Source organism: Ursus maritimus, unplaced genomic scaffold, assembly GCF_017311325.1.
Source record: "Ursus maritimus isolate PB19 unplaced genomic scaffold, ASM1731132v1 scaffold_27, whole genome shotgun sequence".
Classification (NCBI taxonomy): Eukaryota; Metazoa; Chordata; class Mammalia; order Carnivora; family Ursidae; genus Ursus; species Ursus maritimus.
In genome coordinates this window covers 22,052,580-22,065,941 of record NW_024425230.1, presented here as the reverse complement: position 1 = coordinate 22,065,941, position 13,362 = coordinate 22,052,580, and the positions used below count along the sequence as shown (strand labels likewise).

The 13,362-nt window shown below is 52.4% G+C and overlaps 1 protein-coding gene across 2 annotated transcripts in view; it reads right to left on the bottom strand.

Annotated features, from left to right (window-relative positions):
- Positions 1-985: 985 nt before the first annotated feature.
- ZNF592 (zinc finger protein 592) overlaps positions 986-13,362 on the bottom strand; it is a 46,967-nt gene continuing 34,590 nt past the window's right edge. For both annotated transcript variants that reach the window (XM_040642838.1, XM_040642837.1), the window contains 7 exons: positions 11,134-11,312; positions 5,439-5,615; positions 5,012-5,171; positions 4,611-4,898; positions 4,277-4,389; positions 3,464-3,599; positions 986-2,375 (listed from right to left, as the gene is read on the bottom strand). In XM_040642838.1, coding sequence (XP_040498772.1) covers positions 1,863-2,375; positions 3,464-3,599; positions 4,277-4,389; positions 4,611-4,898; positions 5,012-5,171; positions 5,439-5,615; positions 11,134-11,312 — 1,566 coding nt within the window. In that variant the 3' untranslated portion in view covers positions 986-1,862. The remainder of the gene's footprint in view (positions 2,376-3,463; positions 3,600-4,276; positions 4,390-4,610; positions 4,899-5,011; positions 5,172-5,438; positions 5,616-11,133; positions 11,313-13,362) is intronic.

Sequence of the window (13,362 nt, the reverse complement as noted above, 5' to 3'; positions counted from 1 at the left end):
GGGTGCAGGGTGGACACCTGCAGTGGAATTAGGGAAGGGACGAGAGCCAAGATGGGATGAGCTCAGGCCTTGCAGGCGGCATCACTGCCTGCTTGGGAAAGAGGGACACTGTGGCCTTGCCAAGTGTAGCAATCCTTAAACAGCAGACTCTCTCTGACACTGAGGTAAGCACTAACCGTTCCCAGTGCCATGAGCATTTCCACTAAAAATCTGGCATTGGAGAGAAAAACAAAATGTACTTTTTTTTTCTGTTGTGAAAAGGTCAGACGTATTTATCTGACTTAAGGAGTTACAATCGACATTCAATGCCTTCCTTGAAGGAGCACCTCTAAGAACTTGGCCTGCACCCACTTGCCTTTGCTGCACTAGAGCCTGTAGGGCCCAGCTGCACCCCCCCCCACCCCCATCCGGGCAGACCTGCCGCAGCAGCTTGGGTCAGAGGTCAGAGGACACCTCCACACGGCCTGCCCCTTGGGCTTGGTCAGGCCCGAACTCGGCCACCGGTGAAAAGGCAGCCCAGCCTCCCCTGCCTAAGCCCGATTCTGCCACAGCCGAGAGTTCCTGGGGCAGTGGCAACAGCAGGTCCTCTTGAACACTTTGAGATAATTCCTCCCCTCTATCCCTCCCCCCACCCTACCAGTAAAAGGGTCTCTTAGGAGGAAAATCCATTTGTAGGAAAGATGATGGGGGTGCCCAGAACATTTCAATAGGCCCTAAGGCCAATGCTGCTAGCCCCAGAAAGGCCTTGCAGGGGACCCTCGACCAGTATTAAGACCCTCCCCTCACACCCTTAGAAGTCTCTAGAGGACAAAGTACCGAGCTCCTGGTTTCCTAACCACAGCTCCAGAATCTAGAGCGGGCCTTCCTCAGACAGTAGGCACGCTGCTCTCCCTCAGAGATGGGACAGTGAGGGAAGTCTGGGAGAGACTGTGAAGTGGAGCAGGGTAGGGCCAGGCTCCCTTGAAGAGGAATACAAGAGCCTACCTGCATGGTAAGAAGATTTTTTATTTGCAATAGAGTCTGAGCAACATGAGTGTAGCCGAGAGGAGGAGGGGCTGGCCTGCCTGGGGCAGCAGCCTCTCTAATGGCACAGGAGCAAGAGTACAAATATTCCAATGTCTGTGTGCCCCCAACCCCATGTATCAGGAAGGCAGAACAGCAGCAGAACAAGGACGCACAGCTCCTTCTGAAGGGGGTCTGCCTCTCACGGCCTGCCTGCCTTGCTGCGTTTCCTGCTCTCCCGGTTCCAAACAGAGGTGTGCTGCAGAACTTTCTCCCACCCACACAGACAGGAGGCGCCAGTGTGACAATTCATTCTCCAGGACTATTTTTGGAGGGAAAAGAATCAGAGAAGACAGGAAGGAAGGGCAAGGTGATCAAGGGCCCTCACCAAGCCAGCCTGGGCAGGGCTCTCCAAGAGGGGGTGCGCCAGCACCCTCATCCCCCTGCCCCGGCTCTGCTGGCCGGACAGAGGGCTCCGAGGAGAGCCCTGGCTGAAGGCAGCACGCGGGAACCTCCCAGAAGAGCACAGCGCTGAGGGGTTTCAAGCTGAGTTGACAGCGTTGGGGCTGGGCCACTTAAGCAGCCTGGGGTTGGAAGGACACAGACAAGAGCTGGGGTACCAAGAAGCAGCACAAAGCCATAAATAACAGAAGCAGATTCAGAGCTGTGAGGGTCCTGGGTGACCGCACATTTCCCGGGGCTGGGGGACACCCAGCACCCCGCAGCTCAGGGCAGACACCGCTTCAGGGCACAGCCGGCCACACTCACACCGGGGCAGAGCCTTTTCTCTCCCACTGTCCACACGGCAGACGGGGGAGGCCGCGGCACGGCCCCAACCGCACGCACTGCAGAGCCTCCAGTCACACCTGAGGGGACGGTGCGTGGCTGTCCTGGTCCCGAGAGGCCTGTGGTTGACTCTGAGCTTCCTGGGCACCGTCCTCCTCAGAAGCCGGACCTAGAGATCTCGCCTCTGGGTCGCCCAACAAAGGCTCTCCGGCACATTCTTCCAGTCCGTTCTCCCTGGTCTCCATGGACACCTCCTCCCCGGAGCCCTCCTCTGGCTCTGCCGCCTCCACAGCCGCCTCGGCCGCCTCCTCCTCCTCCTGGTCTCTCACCTTGTGGACGATGAAGAGGTGACGGCTGAGGGAGCCGGCCGAGGTGTAGCACAGGCCGCAGAGCAGACACTGAGCCGTAGAGCTGTCCGCCTGGTGCTGAGGTATGTGGCTCTGAAACTCGAGCCCCGAGTCCGTGGCAAAGCTACATTTCGCACACTGGAACAGGGACTTGTGCCTTTTGGTGGAAGAGACGGCTGCGCCATTGCTGGTGCCCGGAGCGTCCCCGGCTCCGCTGCCTGGTCTTTTCAGATGGCTCACCTGCAAGGGGAGACGCTGTGAGCAGAGTCTGGCCGAGCCCCACACCTGACCGGGGCCGCCCACGGATTCGCAGAACCACCCAGGCCAGGCTCGCCCCGGCCCGGAACCGCGGGTTAGATTTGGTTGCTTTCAGGGTTTTCGGTTTGCTTTTGTTTTGTCTAATGGAACGTACGCACGTGGTGCCACATTCCAAAGATATGGGAAGGGCAGAAGGAAGATGAAGTCCTTCCCACCCCCCTCCCCAGGTCTGCTCTCCAGAGAAGGCCATGCCACGTAGGTTCGCACGCACAAAGAGACAAGTGTTGTCTTCTACAAAACAAGAGCATTACATTCACACTTTTCTTCGCCCTGCTTTTTCTACTTAACGACAGGTGCTGGCCGTTGTCTCCGTGAGGGCACATACGAGGCTTCGTTCCCCTAACGCGGCACCAACGCATCAAGTGAACAGTCCCCTCTGGCCGACATTAGTTGTGTTCCCTCATTGTTTACTGCACAGAGCCCTGCAGTGCTGTGCACCGACCGCTTCAGGCCCGAGGCCAAAGATACAGGACAGATAAATCCTCGGGACAGAACTGCTAGATCAAAGGGCATGTGCATTTGGAGGGTGGGGGTGTGCCTCTCAATCACAGATGTTGCCAAAATGTCAACAGACACCCCACCTGCTGTGTGAAAGGGCTTCTGCCGACCAACACCCTTTTCCGAGTAGCCAAGAACGAACGCCTTGGAACTCCCCGCTTGCACCCCTCCCCTCCCCCACCCAGGACTAGAGGGGCAGCAGCAGGATGGCATGCGTGGATCCACTCCAGTGTCCACACAGCAGGACACACACAGCGAAGGAAGGGATCACAGTGACAGGGAAGGCATGGGAACAAAAGGCTAATGGGCGGCCTCCCAGGTCTCTGCCCGTCCTTTACCTGTGTGCGGTCCCCAGGTGGGCTGTGCAGGCCTAGAGAACGAACACAGTGAGGGAAGCACCACCGCTGGTTGCTCTGTGGCCGCCGTTACAGACGGGCTCCCTGCAGCCCTCCCGCAGCCGCTCCAGGGCCTCACTGAGAGAGCCGCTCCAGGGGCAGGGGCCCCACACTCACCTGAGGGGAATGTCCACCCGGAGGTCTGACTTTGGACGTCTGGCTCAAATCAGGGTTTCTGATACCATGCATAAGGCTGATGTGGCTCTCCAGGAGGGAGGGCCGAGGGAAGCTCGGGCCGTCCTCTGTGCAGTACCTGCAGGAGTACAGCCCGAAGACGGGGTCTAAGACGACAGGCCCCAGGAAGCCCAGCGCGGCCGCACATGCCCGGCAGGGAGGGGAGGTGGATGCTGCTTCTGGCTCCGGGGGAGAGAGCCTGGAGCAGGCAGCGAGCTGGCTGGGTGTTCATCAGGCTGGCCGGTTAGTGCTGGGCACTCCCCAGAGAAACGGAGTTGGCAAGCCAGCCAAGGTGGCAGACAAGAGCAAGTCAGAATATCTGTCCTGGCCCTGAGCCATGATCTCACTCTCCACTCCCCGACATCACTGCCCAGAGGCCCAAATGCTGGGCTAGTGGTCAGCAAGGAAGAGGCCAGCATACGTCTGAGCACAGACACCATGTCAAAGCCTCTTGGCCAGACAGGGCGCACGGTGCCATCACCATCCCTCCTCCTAAACCTCAGGGCCGGTCGCACTGACCGGCAGTGCGGCTCAGGGCGAGGGAGGTAGGAAGAGGAGGCTCAGGAGCCACCAGGTGCTAGAAGCTGGTTCCCGACCGGCCCCGCCTTCTGACAGCCATGGCATCTTCCCACGAGAAACTCGCTTCTCTCTTGCTTCTGACCCCTGACCTCACAGGAGACAAAAGCCCCAGTGGTGCCAGCGACAGTCTTTTTTTTTGAATTTCAGGCCTCCTGGCTCCCAGCTCTGGGGACTCACCCACAGGTATAGACTTTCTTCACTGTGTCGTGGTTGTTGCGGATGTGTTTGCGCAGGCTGTTCGGGGTGTGGAAGGACTGCTCACACTGCCGACATGGGTACCGCTTCAACGTCTACGGGAGGCGACAGGACACAAAGCATCAGAACTATAAGACCGTCCCGGGTGGCTCTTTCTACTCGGGTGATGTAGGCAGAATGACCTCAAGATCGGTGGAACCCACCCTGCCCAAAGCACTGGGAACCCCAAGGGGTCAGCCACATAAGGGGCTCTGACCCCACAGGACAGAAGTCCAGAGACTCTGGCACTTCCCTGTGACCACGGGAGGACACTTACCCGACCGTGACTCTTTTTCATGTGGGACACATAGTTCTCCCGATCAGGAACCCACTCCTGGCACTCCTGGCAAGTCCAGCCAGTGTTCCTCAGCCGGGGCCTGGCCTCGGCCCTGCGATGGGCCTCAGGCCTGCCCCAGCGGCTAGAGGGCAGGGAGCTGCCCCGTGAAGCCACACTCGTGGCTGGGGGCTCAGTGGGAACTCGAGAGCCAGGGCGGCTTGAGGACGTGTCCGATGAAGACTGGAGGCTTGACAGCTCATCCACGTTTCGGGGAACACCGTGGGTGCTCTGGGGATGGGGAGAGCGATTACTGACTGGGCAAGGGGAAAGATGCACAGAGTCAGACCCCCGGCCTGAGGCGCGTGCCCTCCTCCCCAGCCTCCTTCCCCAGGGCACCCCACCTTGACATGCTGCATCAACTCCGGCTTCTGCAGGAACAAGAGTGGGCACTCGGGGCACTTGAAGACGCCCACCTGCGTCTTGCTGGCATTCTGGTAAAAATGCTGCTGAATGTGCCTCTTCTTGTTGAAGACCATTTCACAGGAGCACTTATAAATGAGCCTGACGAGACAAGGCCCAGGGAGTGAGGTGGCCAGGCCCTGAGCGCAGAACCCCCACCCCGTCTCCGCTCTCTCTGAACCAGGGTCAGGTCTGGGAAAGCACTACTCTGAGCCGGCGTGGCGACTCCCCTGCCTCGGGATGCCTTCAGTGAACCCCAGGCACCTGCACCCCCCGCCCCAGCTCCCTGGTCCATCCCAACACCCTCCCCATAGCACCCAGGCCACTCCGCTCCACCCCACAGGCCTGCGGCCCTGGAGCTGCACTCACTGGGAGGGTCTGTGAGGCTGGGTGGGGTGCTGAGTAGCGCTGTGGTCCGCAGTGCTGCTGGCAGTCTTGAAGGCCATGGGGCAGAATGCACATTTGTGGAAAACCTGGCAGTGTCGCTCCTGGATGTGGCTTTTCAGCAAGGCCAAGGTCAGGTGGACGACCCCGCAGTGGATGCACCTGGAGGACAGGAGTGGTGGGGTGTGGGAGGTGTGTCAGACCCAGAAGTAGTGCTGGAAAAGGAGGGATGGAGGGCAGGAACAGAGCCATCTCGGGGGCCCTCTCTCCCCTTCCCTTGAGCTCTCCATCCTCCATCCTCCACACGCCCATCCTGAGAGCCTGTCTGCTGCCATCTGGCACAGTGCGGTCACCCAGGGCCCCCCAAGCCCAAGGCTATGCCTTGGAGAGAAGGGGGAAGAAACACCCCCCCCCCACCAGCCAGAGAGAAGCTGGCGGGAATGGAGCAGGAGGGGACCAGTTCCAAGATGACATAAACAAAATCCTTTGAAGTGTGACACCACTGCAAGGGTCCAAGAGGAAATTTCAGGAGGAGGCCCGACAGCCCGTGCCTTCCCACAGGCTGGTACTGAGTGGGCAGGGACCGCCACTTCATACAAAGTGCGGTTGGGGCACACTGCGCTCGCCCGAGCCACAAGTACAGTAAAACACGCAGCCCTCAAAGCCCAAGTCCACGGGAACATGCGGTGACAGCGGGAATGTTCCACACTGTACTGGCCACGTGGCAAGCACTCAACAGCCAGACGTGGCCCGTACCGTCCTGGACCACATAGCTCCTCAGTGTCGGAGCGTCTCCCTCGTGGCGCCGCGGATAACTTTTTACTTCTTTTTCTCCCAGGTGGTATTTCCGAGCTTTGTTTAGCAGATGTATCATTTGTATCATGTATGAACTCTCTTAAATCACTTTTTTCTGAAACCGAGGCATGTTGGACTCTTCTGTCAACTTCACGATCTCCCTCTATAAATCTGGCCTTCCCTTTCCTCGTTCGCATGAGCCCACGTGACCTCCACGCCATCCTCCATCCATTCCAGGACCTAGGCCCTCTCACGCATTCTTTCTTTCCTCCTGCCTACATGGCCCCCCGCCCCGTCTCCCCTCCCATGAGAAAACACCCTCCCTGAGCCCAGCCATTCCCCTCGAGGTAATTCTGAGCTCCCTTCTATTGCTGTATTGCCTGACCCCGTAACCCCGACATCCCAATAGGCATAAGAAGAGAGGCTGTGGCTTCACTGAAAGAAAGGACATGCCATCACTTAAAAATTCTTTGGCTCCCAAATACAGCCTTTCCACTCACTACATGAGCCCGTTTTCACAGTCCACGTACATCATCACAGCATCCTGCCTGGTCCCGTTTTTCCTCCTTCTCCTCCTTCTCTGTGTATTTGGGGGGTGGGGTGGGGGGCAGATGGAATCCTCTCTGCACATTTAATTAGCTATGACGAGCAGCCTGCAGAACCGGAAAGCTGTTTGCAATGACCTCTGATGTTCACTCGTTACCAAATTTGTACATGCTTTAAATTAGACTTTCTATGCAAGCTACTTATATTTTTTTTTCTCTCCCGCTAAACAAAATAGTGACCAACTTCTAGCTCACAGAAGTACTTCCATACCACAAGGTATTGTGAGGAGAAAATAAAATCCACGTATTTCCAAATTCATCCAAAGTGGCCAAGTACATCTGATATGTGTAAAGAACCTTAAGTGGCCTTACTTGTGCAGTTTGACCAAAACTCAGCGGGGTACTCCTCAAAAATGCAGCTAAAAATCCACTCTATGTACCGAAGAGACATTCTTCAAAGAAACCTCACGGAAGGAAGAACATAAAGGGGCAAAAGAACACACACACCGAGTCCGTGAAAGACTGAGTCAAGTATGGTTTACAAGTTGATGAAGAAGCACGCAGAGGAGAAATCTGACCCCATGACACAACTCTTCACCAATGTTTTAAAGAGAAAATATATAATTATAGACTCATATGCTGTGGAATGTGTAAAGTTTTAGAAAAGACAAAGAGTAGTAAAATACTTAATTGTCCTAATAATCACAAATAATAAAAAAATGACATATTAAGAACAGTCTACACTTGCTCCTTTATGACATCATTGGCCACTCTCCAAATTTTCAACAAAGAGCAGAATAATTTAAACAATTCTAAAATTTATATATAATGTATATACACATTTTACATGAAATACATATACATAAAACATATATAAGATGTACTTTGACAATGTCTTCAAAAAAAGCAAAAATAAAACGAGACTGTAAGCCTGTAGTAGAACTCCATGAGATGGAGCATAGGTACAATTTGAGAATTCACTAAAAAATATAATGCCCACAGAATGGGAGGAAATATTTGTACATCACCTATCTGACAAGGGACTTATATCCAGACTATATAAAGAACTCTTATAACTCAATAGTAAGACAATAAATAACCCAACTTAAAACTGGGCAAATAGACATTTCTCCAAAGAAGATACAGAAATACCCAACAGAAAAGATGCTCAACACCGTGAGCCGTTGGGAAAATGCAAATCAAAACCGGAACGAGACGCAGCTCCACACCCATAGGGACGGCCACCAGCAGAAGTCAGACAACAACCATGCCGGCAAGGATGGAGAGAAACCAAAAATCTCCTAGGTCTGCTGGTAGGAATGCAGAAATGCAGAAATACAACCACTTTTAAAACAGTCCGGCAGTTCCTCAAAAAGTTAAACAGAGTTACCAGTTGATCCAGCTCGTCTACTCCCAAGTGTCTACCCAAAAGAACGGAAAATACATGTCCACACAACTGACACCTGATGTTCATCAGGGGCATTATTCATAACGGCCAAAGGGTGGAACCCCAAGTGTCCGTCAACTGGTAAATGGGTGGACAAACTGCTGTCTACAGACAGTGGACTATCGTTCAGCCGTAAAAAAGGAGTGAAAGGCGACATATCACAGTACAGACAAATCCTGGCTAAGACTACAGATTCTATGATTCCATTTCTGTGAAATGTGCAAAAGCAGCAGATATACGAGGCAGAAACCAAATTCGTTACTGTATGGTGACTAACATAATGTAATAAAAAAACATTAAAATAAAAAAAATAAATTAAAAAAAAAGAAAGAAACCAAATTCGTGGTAGCTGACGGATGGGGGGAACGGAAGGGTTGTGAATACAGAGTGTCTTTTCGAATGATGAAAACATTCTATAATTGGTTGTGGTGACTGAACAACCCAGTAAATACACTAAAAACTGTTGAATTGTATACATTACGTGGGTGAACGTCTGCTGTGTGTCTAAATAAAGCTGATACAAAACCCACGTGAACAGCTGAAGATCTAAGTGCAGCCACTACTGTACTGGGGCGTAGGTCTTTTGAGTTCAACCCCCGCCACTGAAGATCCCGTGTCAAGATCTCCAGCAAGCCCTCGGCTGAATCACATCACACGTGCGACTGACATTCCTCACAGAAAGGCTTGACAGGGGCACCTGGGGGCTCAGTCAGCTACGTGTCTGACTTCAGCTCAGGTCATGATCTCAGGGTCCTGGGATCGAGCCCCGAATCTGGCTCCCCACTTAGGGGCAGTCTGCTTCTCTCCCTCTGCCCCTCCCCCTGCTCACTCACTCTCTCTCTCTCTCAAATAAATAAATCTTTAAAAAAAAAAAAGGCTTGACAAACTGAATTGCTTTTGAGACACTATGTTTCTTTTTATTCTTGCAGATGAAAGTAAAATAAAATATTGAATTAAAAGAACCAAAAAATGCTATGAATCTACCTGTGTCATTGGAAATTCCTTGGATTCAAAATTCAAAGATAAAGATTTAAGTTCTGCTTGCATTTTTAGGGGATTGGACTCAATCTTGGAACAAGCAGCACACGCTTAAGTCACAGTTGGAAAGGTATTTTCAAATGTTGCACAATACTGTAGAAACATACGTTCAGGTGTTTGGTTTTAAAAATGTGGCCTGGGGTGGGGGGGCCCAGATGGCTCAGTCGGAGAAGCATTCGACTCTTGATCTCGGGGTTGTGAGTTCGAGCCCCATGTTGGGGGCAGAGGTGACTGATATTAAAAAACAACAAACACAGTGGCCTGGGATGCTGCCAAGCACCGCTCCTCTGCAACATGGCGGCAAGGGCTTTGTGTAACCCACCTCTGGTTTGTTCCACTTCTCCCGCACTTTAGGGTCTCCATTTCCCGTCACACGCAGAAGCAGCCAGTCTACATTTGGAAATGCTTACACCGGGACAAGCCTGGGAGTCCCCACAGCCCCTCCCCACCCCTCCACCGTGTCTGCCAGCTACCATCAAGCTTTAATGCTTCTACTCCCTAAAGCTCTTCCAGGTCTACCTTCTCTCCATCCCCACAGCCCCCAGCCTCTCATGTGGACCACCACACCCGCCTCCCAACTAGTCTCTGGGCTCTCCCCTAACACACATCAGCTTCCCAGAGCGATCTTCCTGAAGCACTGGTCTAGCCAGACCACCCCCTCCTCCAGAACCATCTGAAGCCCCCCACTGTCCACTGGAGAAAGTCTAAGTGTCTGCCAAGGACTACAAGGTCTCGCCTGGTCCTGGCCCTACTCATGCCCTGGTCTCATGTCCCACCACGCCCCCATTCATCTTGCCCCCCACAAGATGTTCACCGTTCCTGTAACCTTTCGTGTGTACTGGCATCCCTGCGCATACCCTTGCCAGACATGCTCTCCCCCTTTCGCGTGCCAGAAAACCTACTAACTCCTCTGTGAGCTTCCCTGACCACTGCCTACTGTGGGCCTTACCGCTCTGCGTTACCATCACTTGTGCAGGTCTGCGACCTACCACACTGAGGCCCCTGACGGCAACTCTGTCTCAACCCCCTTGGTACCCTGAGTGTCTAGCACAGTGCTAACGACCACAATAAGTACTCGAAAAGAAAGTTATTCGATGAACTAAATATTTTTCTTAAATACCAAAGAGAAGGAAACCTTTCTAAATTTGGACAAAATTAATTTTCAGGTGTGCAAGTGATAACGTAAGAACATCAGAAGATGCAGAAAGTCCCGAAGATAGTACATCAGTAAAGGGGCCTCACCAAGAGGCTGTAAAAGCTAGAGATCAACATGTCTGGGAGGGCGTTTTCCTCCCCATTTTGATCTTTTTCCTGAAAATGACTTCTTGCCTACATTTATTTGACACGTGAAGGAGACTCAGTTTAAAACAGTTTTGGTTTTACTATGAGGCTGATCATTTTTCCATTTTCAGGTTGTGCTTGTTTCTCACAAATGGACAGAAGCTCATCAACGTAAACGTCCGAGAGCCCCTCACACCTTGCAGTTCTGGTTGTTGATGCAAATTGAGAACATGTGAAAGTACTGCAATTAGTAAATGTGTTATTGTAACGGTACTTTAATATGCTGAACACAGTAACTCCGTAAGCAAACTGACCTTATATACTTTTAAAAACCAAACTAATCTCCCCAAACCGTCCCTTCAAAGCTCCTTTTTCATGTTTAATTTTTTTTATCTCTTTATTCTTGCCCCCCTGCTTCTTCTTGTTCTCTAAAAATAAAAACACCTATCCAAATACCAGCTAACATTACTGACTTACGAGGGCTGGGGCCCAGGCTCATCCTGAAATGAGTTCCGGCCCAAGAAGAGGACCGGCCCCTGGGCCTCCCCAGGACAGCACGCCAGGCAGCACCCACCTGTAGCCCACCTTGCGGGCATAGTGCAAGCAATTTTCCTTCACGTGGGTCTGGAAGTAGGCAGAGCGACAGAGGGCCCCGCACTCCGGGCAGCAGTAGGGGGACTTGTGGGCGTGGATCCGCTGGTGGGCGCAAAAGCTACACTGGTTGGGCAGCAGCATCTGGCACACCTGGCAAGTCTAGGAACAAACACCAAGAAAACAGGTCATGCAGGTGCCACAGGTGCTTCCAGCTCTCGGCTCCACAACCACAGTGGTCTGGCTCTCCTAGAACAGGGGTCAGAACAGCCATCCCCCGCCCCCCCAAACCACGCTCTCTTCCAACCCTCCCAGGATCCCTGACACCCCCAGGCTGCGTTAAAAGTGTTGATACACCCAAGCAAGCTTTGCCTCTCACCTTATTCATCAGAGACAGAACCGACGCTATGTTTCCAAAGATCAGTCCCGCTTCTAGGACTGTGAGCATTCCTTCCCTCAGGCTTAGCAGACCAGCTTTTCCTTTCCAGAGGCCAAAGGCACTGCTTCAAGTCTCAGACCCCACTACCCTGTCAGACCCACCAGGGCCTCTGCCCTCACGTGGCAGAGACGGTTCCCGCTTGACACCTCTAGTCTGGTGGCTCAGGGACTTCCAGAGCAGAACTGACTGGCCCTCAGAAGACCCCAGGGCAGGCGGACAGCACAGTCTTCCCAGCGTCCGTGCCCTCAGCCCTGTCTGCCCACTCAGGGGTGTCCAGAGCCACAGCTGACCACACAAGCCCACGGAAAAGGGCCGAGTGAGCAAGAGCACCTTCACTCCCAGACTCAGGAGAGAACTGGGGCGGGGAGAAGTCCTGCAGCCCCACTGCTCTAGTGGGCACAGCGCAGACGGCCTGGGGGGAAGCAGCAGACTGCGTGGGCGCCTGCGTCAGCAGAGGCCCTTCTGGGTCAAAAGGGGACCACTGTGCTCGCTCTGCACTGCGGGCCGCTGACCTGGGCCCAGAGGAGTTGCTCAGAGGGACGAGGTGTTAGGGAGGACAGGAAAAGCAAAGTCCAGAACATGGAGCCTCTACAGGACACAAAACCCAGTTTTTTCAACAGATTTCAAGGGAAAAACAGAGAGAAAAAGGAAACTTATACATTAAAAGAAGTTTAAGAGAAATTTTCACATTGCAATGTATAGCACTTATTTAGACCCTGATTCAAGCAAGCCAACTGCAAAGAGAAGTGAAACAATCAGAGATATTTGAACACTAACTTGATAATGATATTGGGACATCTGACAAATGGTATTAAGGTTTGATAATAATAAGAAATTATCATTATTACTAGTTTTGAAATGTGATATTATATCCATGTTTTTTTGAAAGGAAAACCTCATATTTTATAGATCACACTGAACTATTACAGATGCGGTGATGTCGGGATTTGTTTAGAAATAATCCATGAGTGGGGAAGGATGGGTGACAAAATACATAAAACGAGATGGGCCAGGAGTTGTAATTGTTAAGGGAAGGTTTGTTATATTCTTCTGTCCACTTTTACACATGTTTGAGACATTCTGTAATAAAAAGCCTTTTTTAAAAAAAATATTACTTTGGGTACACAACAGTAAATAAGAAAGGCGGGAGGATGACCCCCCCCCCCCATACACACAGGCACACCCATACATATTTGCAGAACAGGAGCCAGGCAGAGAGAAACCACAAGTGAACAGAAATGGTCACTTATGGGGCAGGAGCAAACAGAGTGAAAGCAACAGGGATTTCCAAGACTTCAGGGAGGACCCTGTCAATGTAGTTTTAAGCTTGGAATCACATAAACGTTTTACACAGGGGTTTTCGTTTTTGTTGTTTTTGCTTTTTAATTCCAACGCCTGTCACCGGGTCCTTTTTTTTTTTTTTAAGGTTTATTTATTTGAGAAGGAGGTGAAGGGGAAAGAAGCGGGGAGGGGAAGAGAGAGAAGGAGAGGGAGAGAGGAAGCAGAAGCCACACTCAGCGTGCAGCCCGATGTGGGGTTCAATCCCATGACCCTGAGGATCTTGACCTGAGCCGAAAACCAAGAGTCAGAGGCTTAACAGACTGAGCCGCCCAGGCACACCCTGGGCCCCACAGTTTTAAAATCATATAAAATTAAGGGTGCTGGGTGGCACAGTCAGTTAAGTGCCCAACTCTTGGTTTCAGCTCAGGTCATGATCTCAGGGTTGTAAGATCAAGCCCCACATCGGGCTCAGAGCTCAGCACAGAGTCTGTT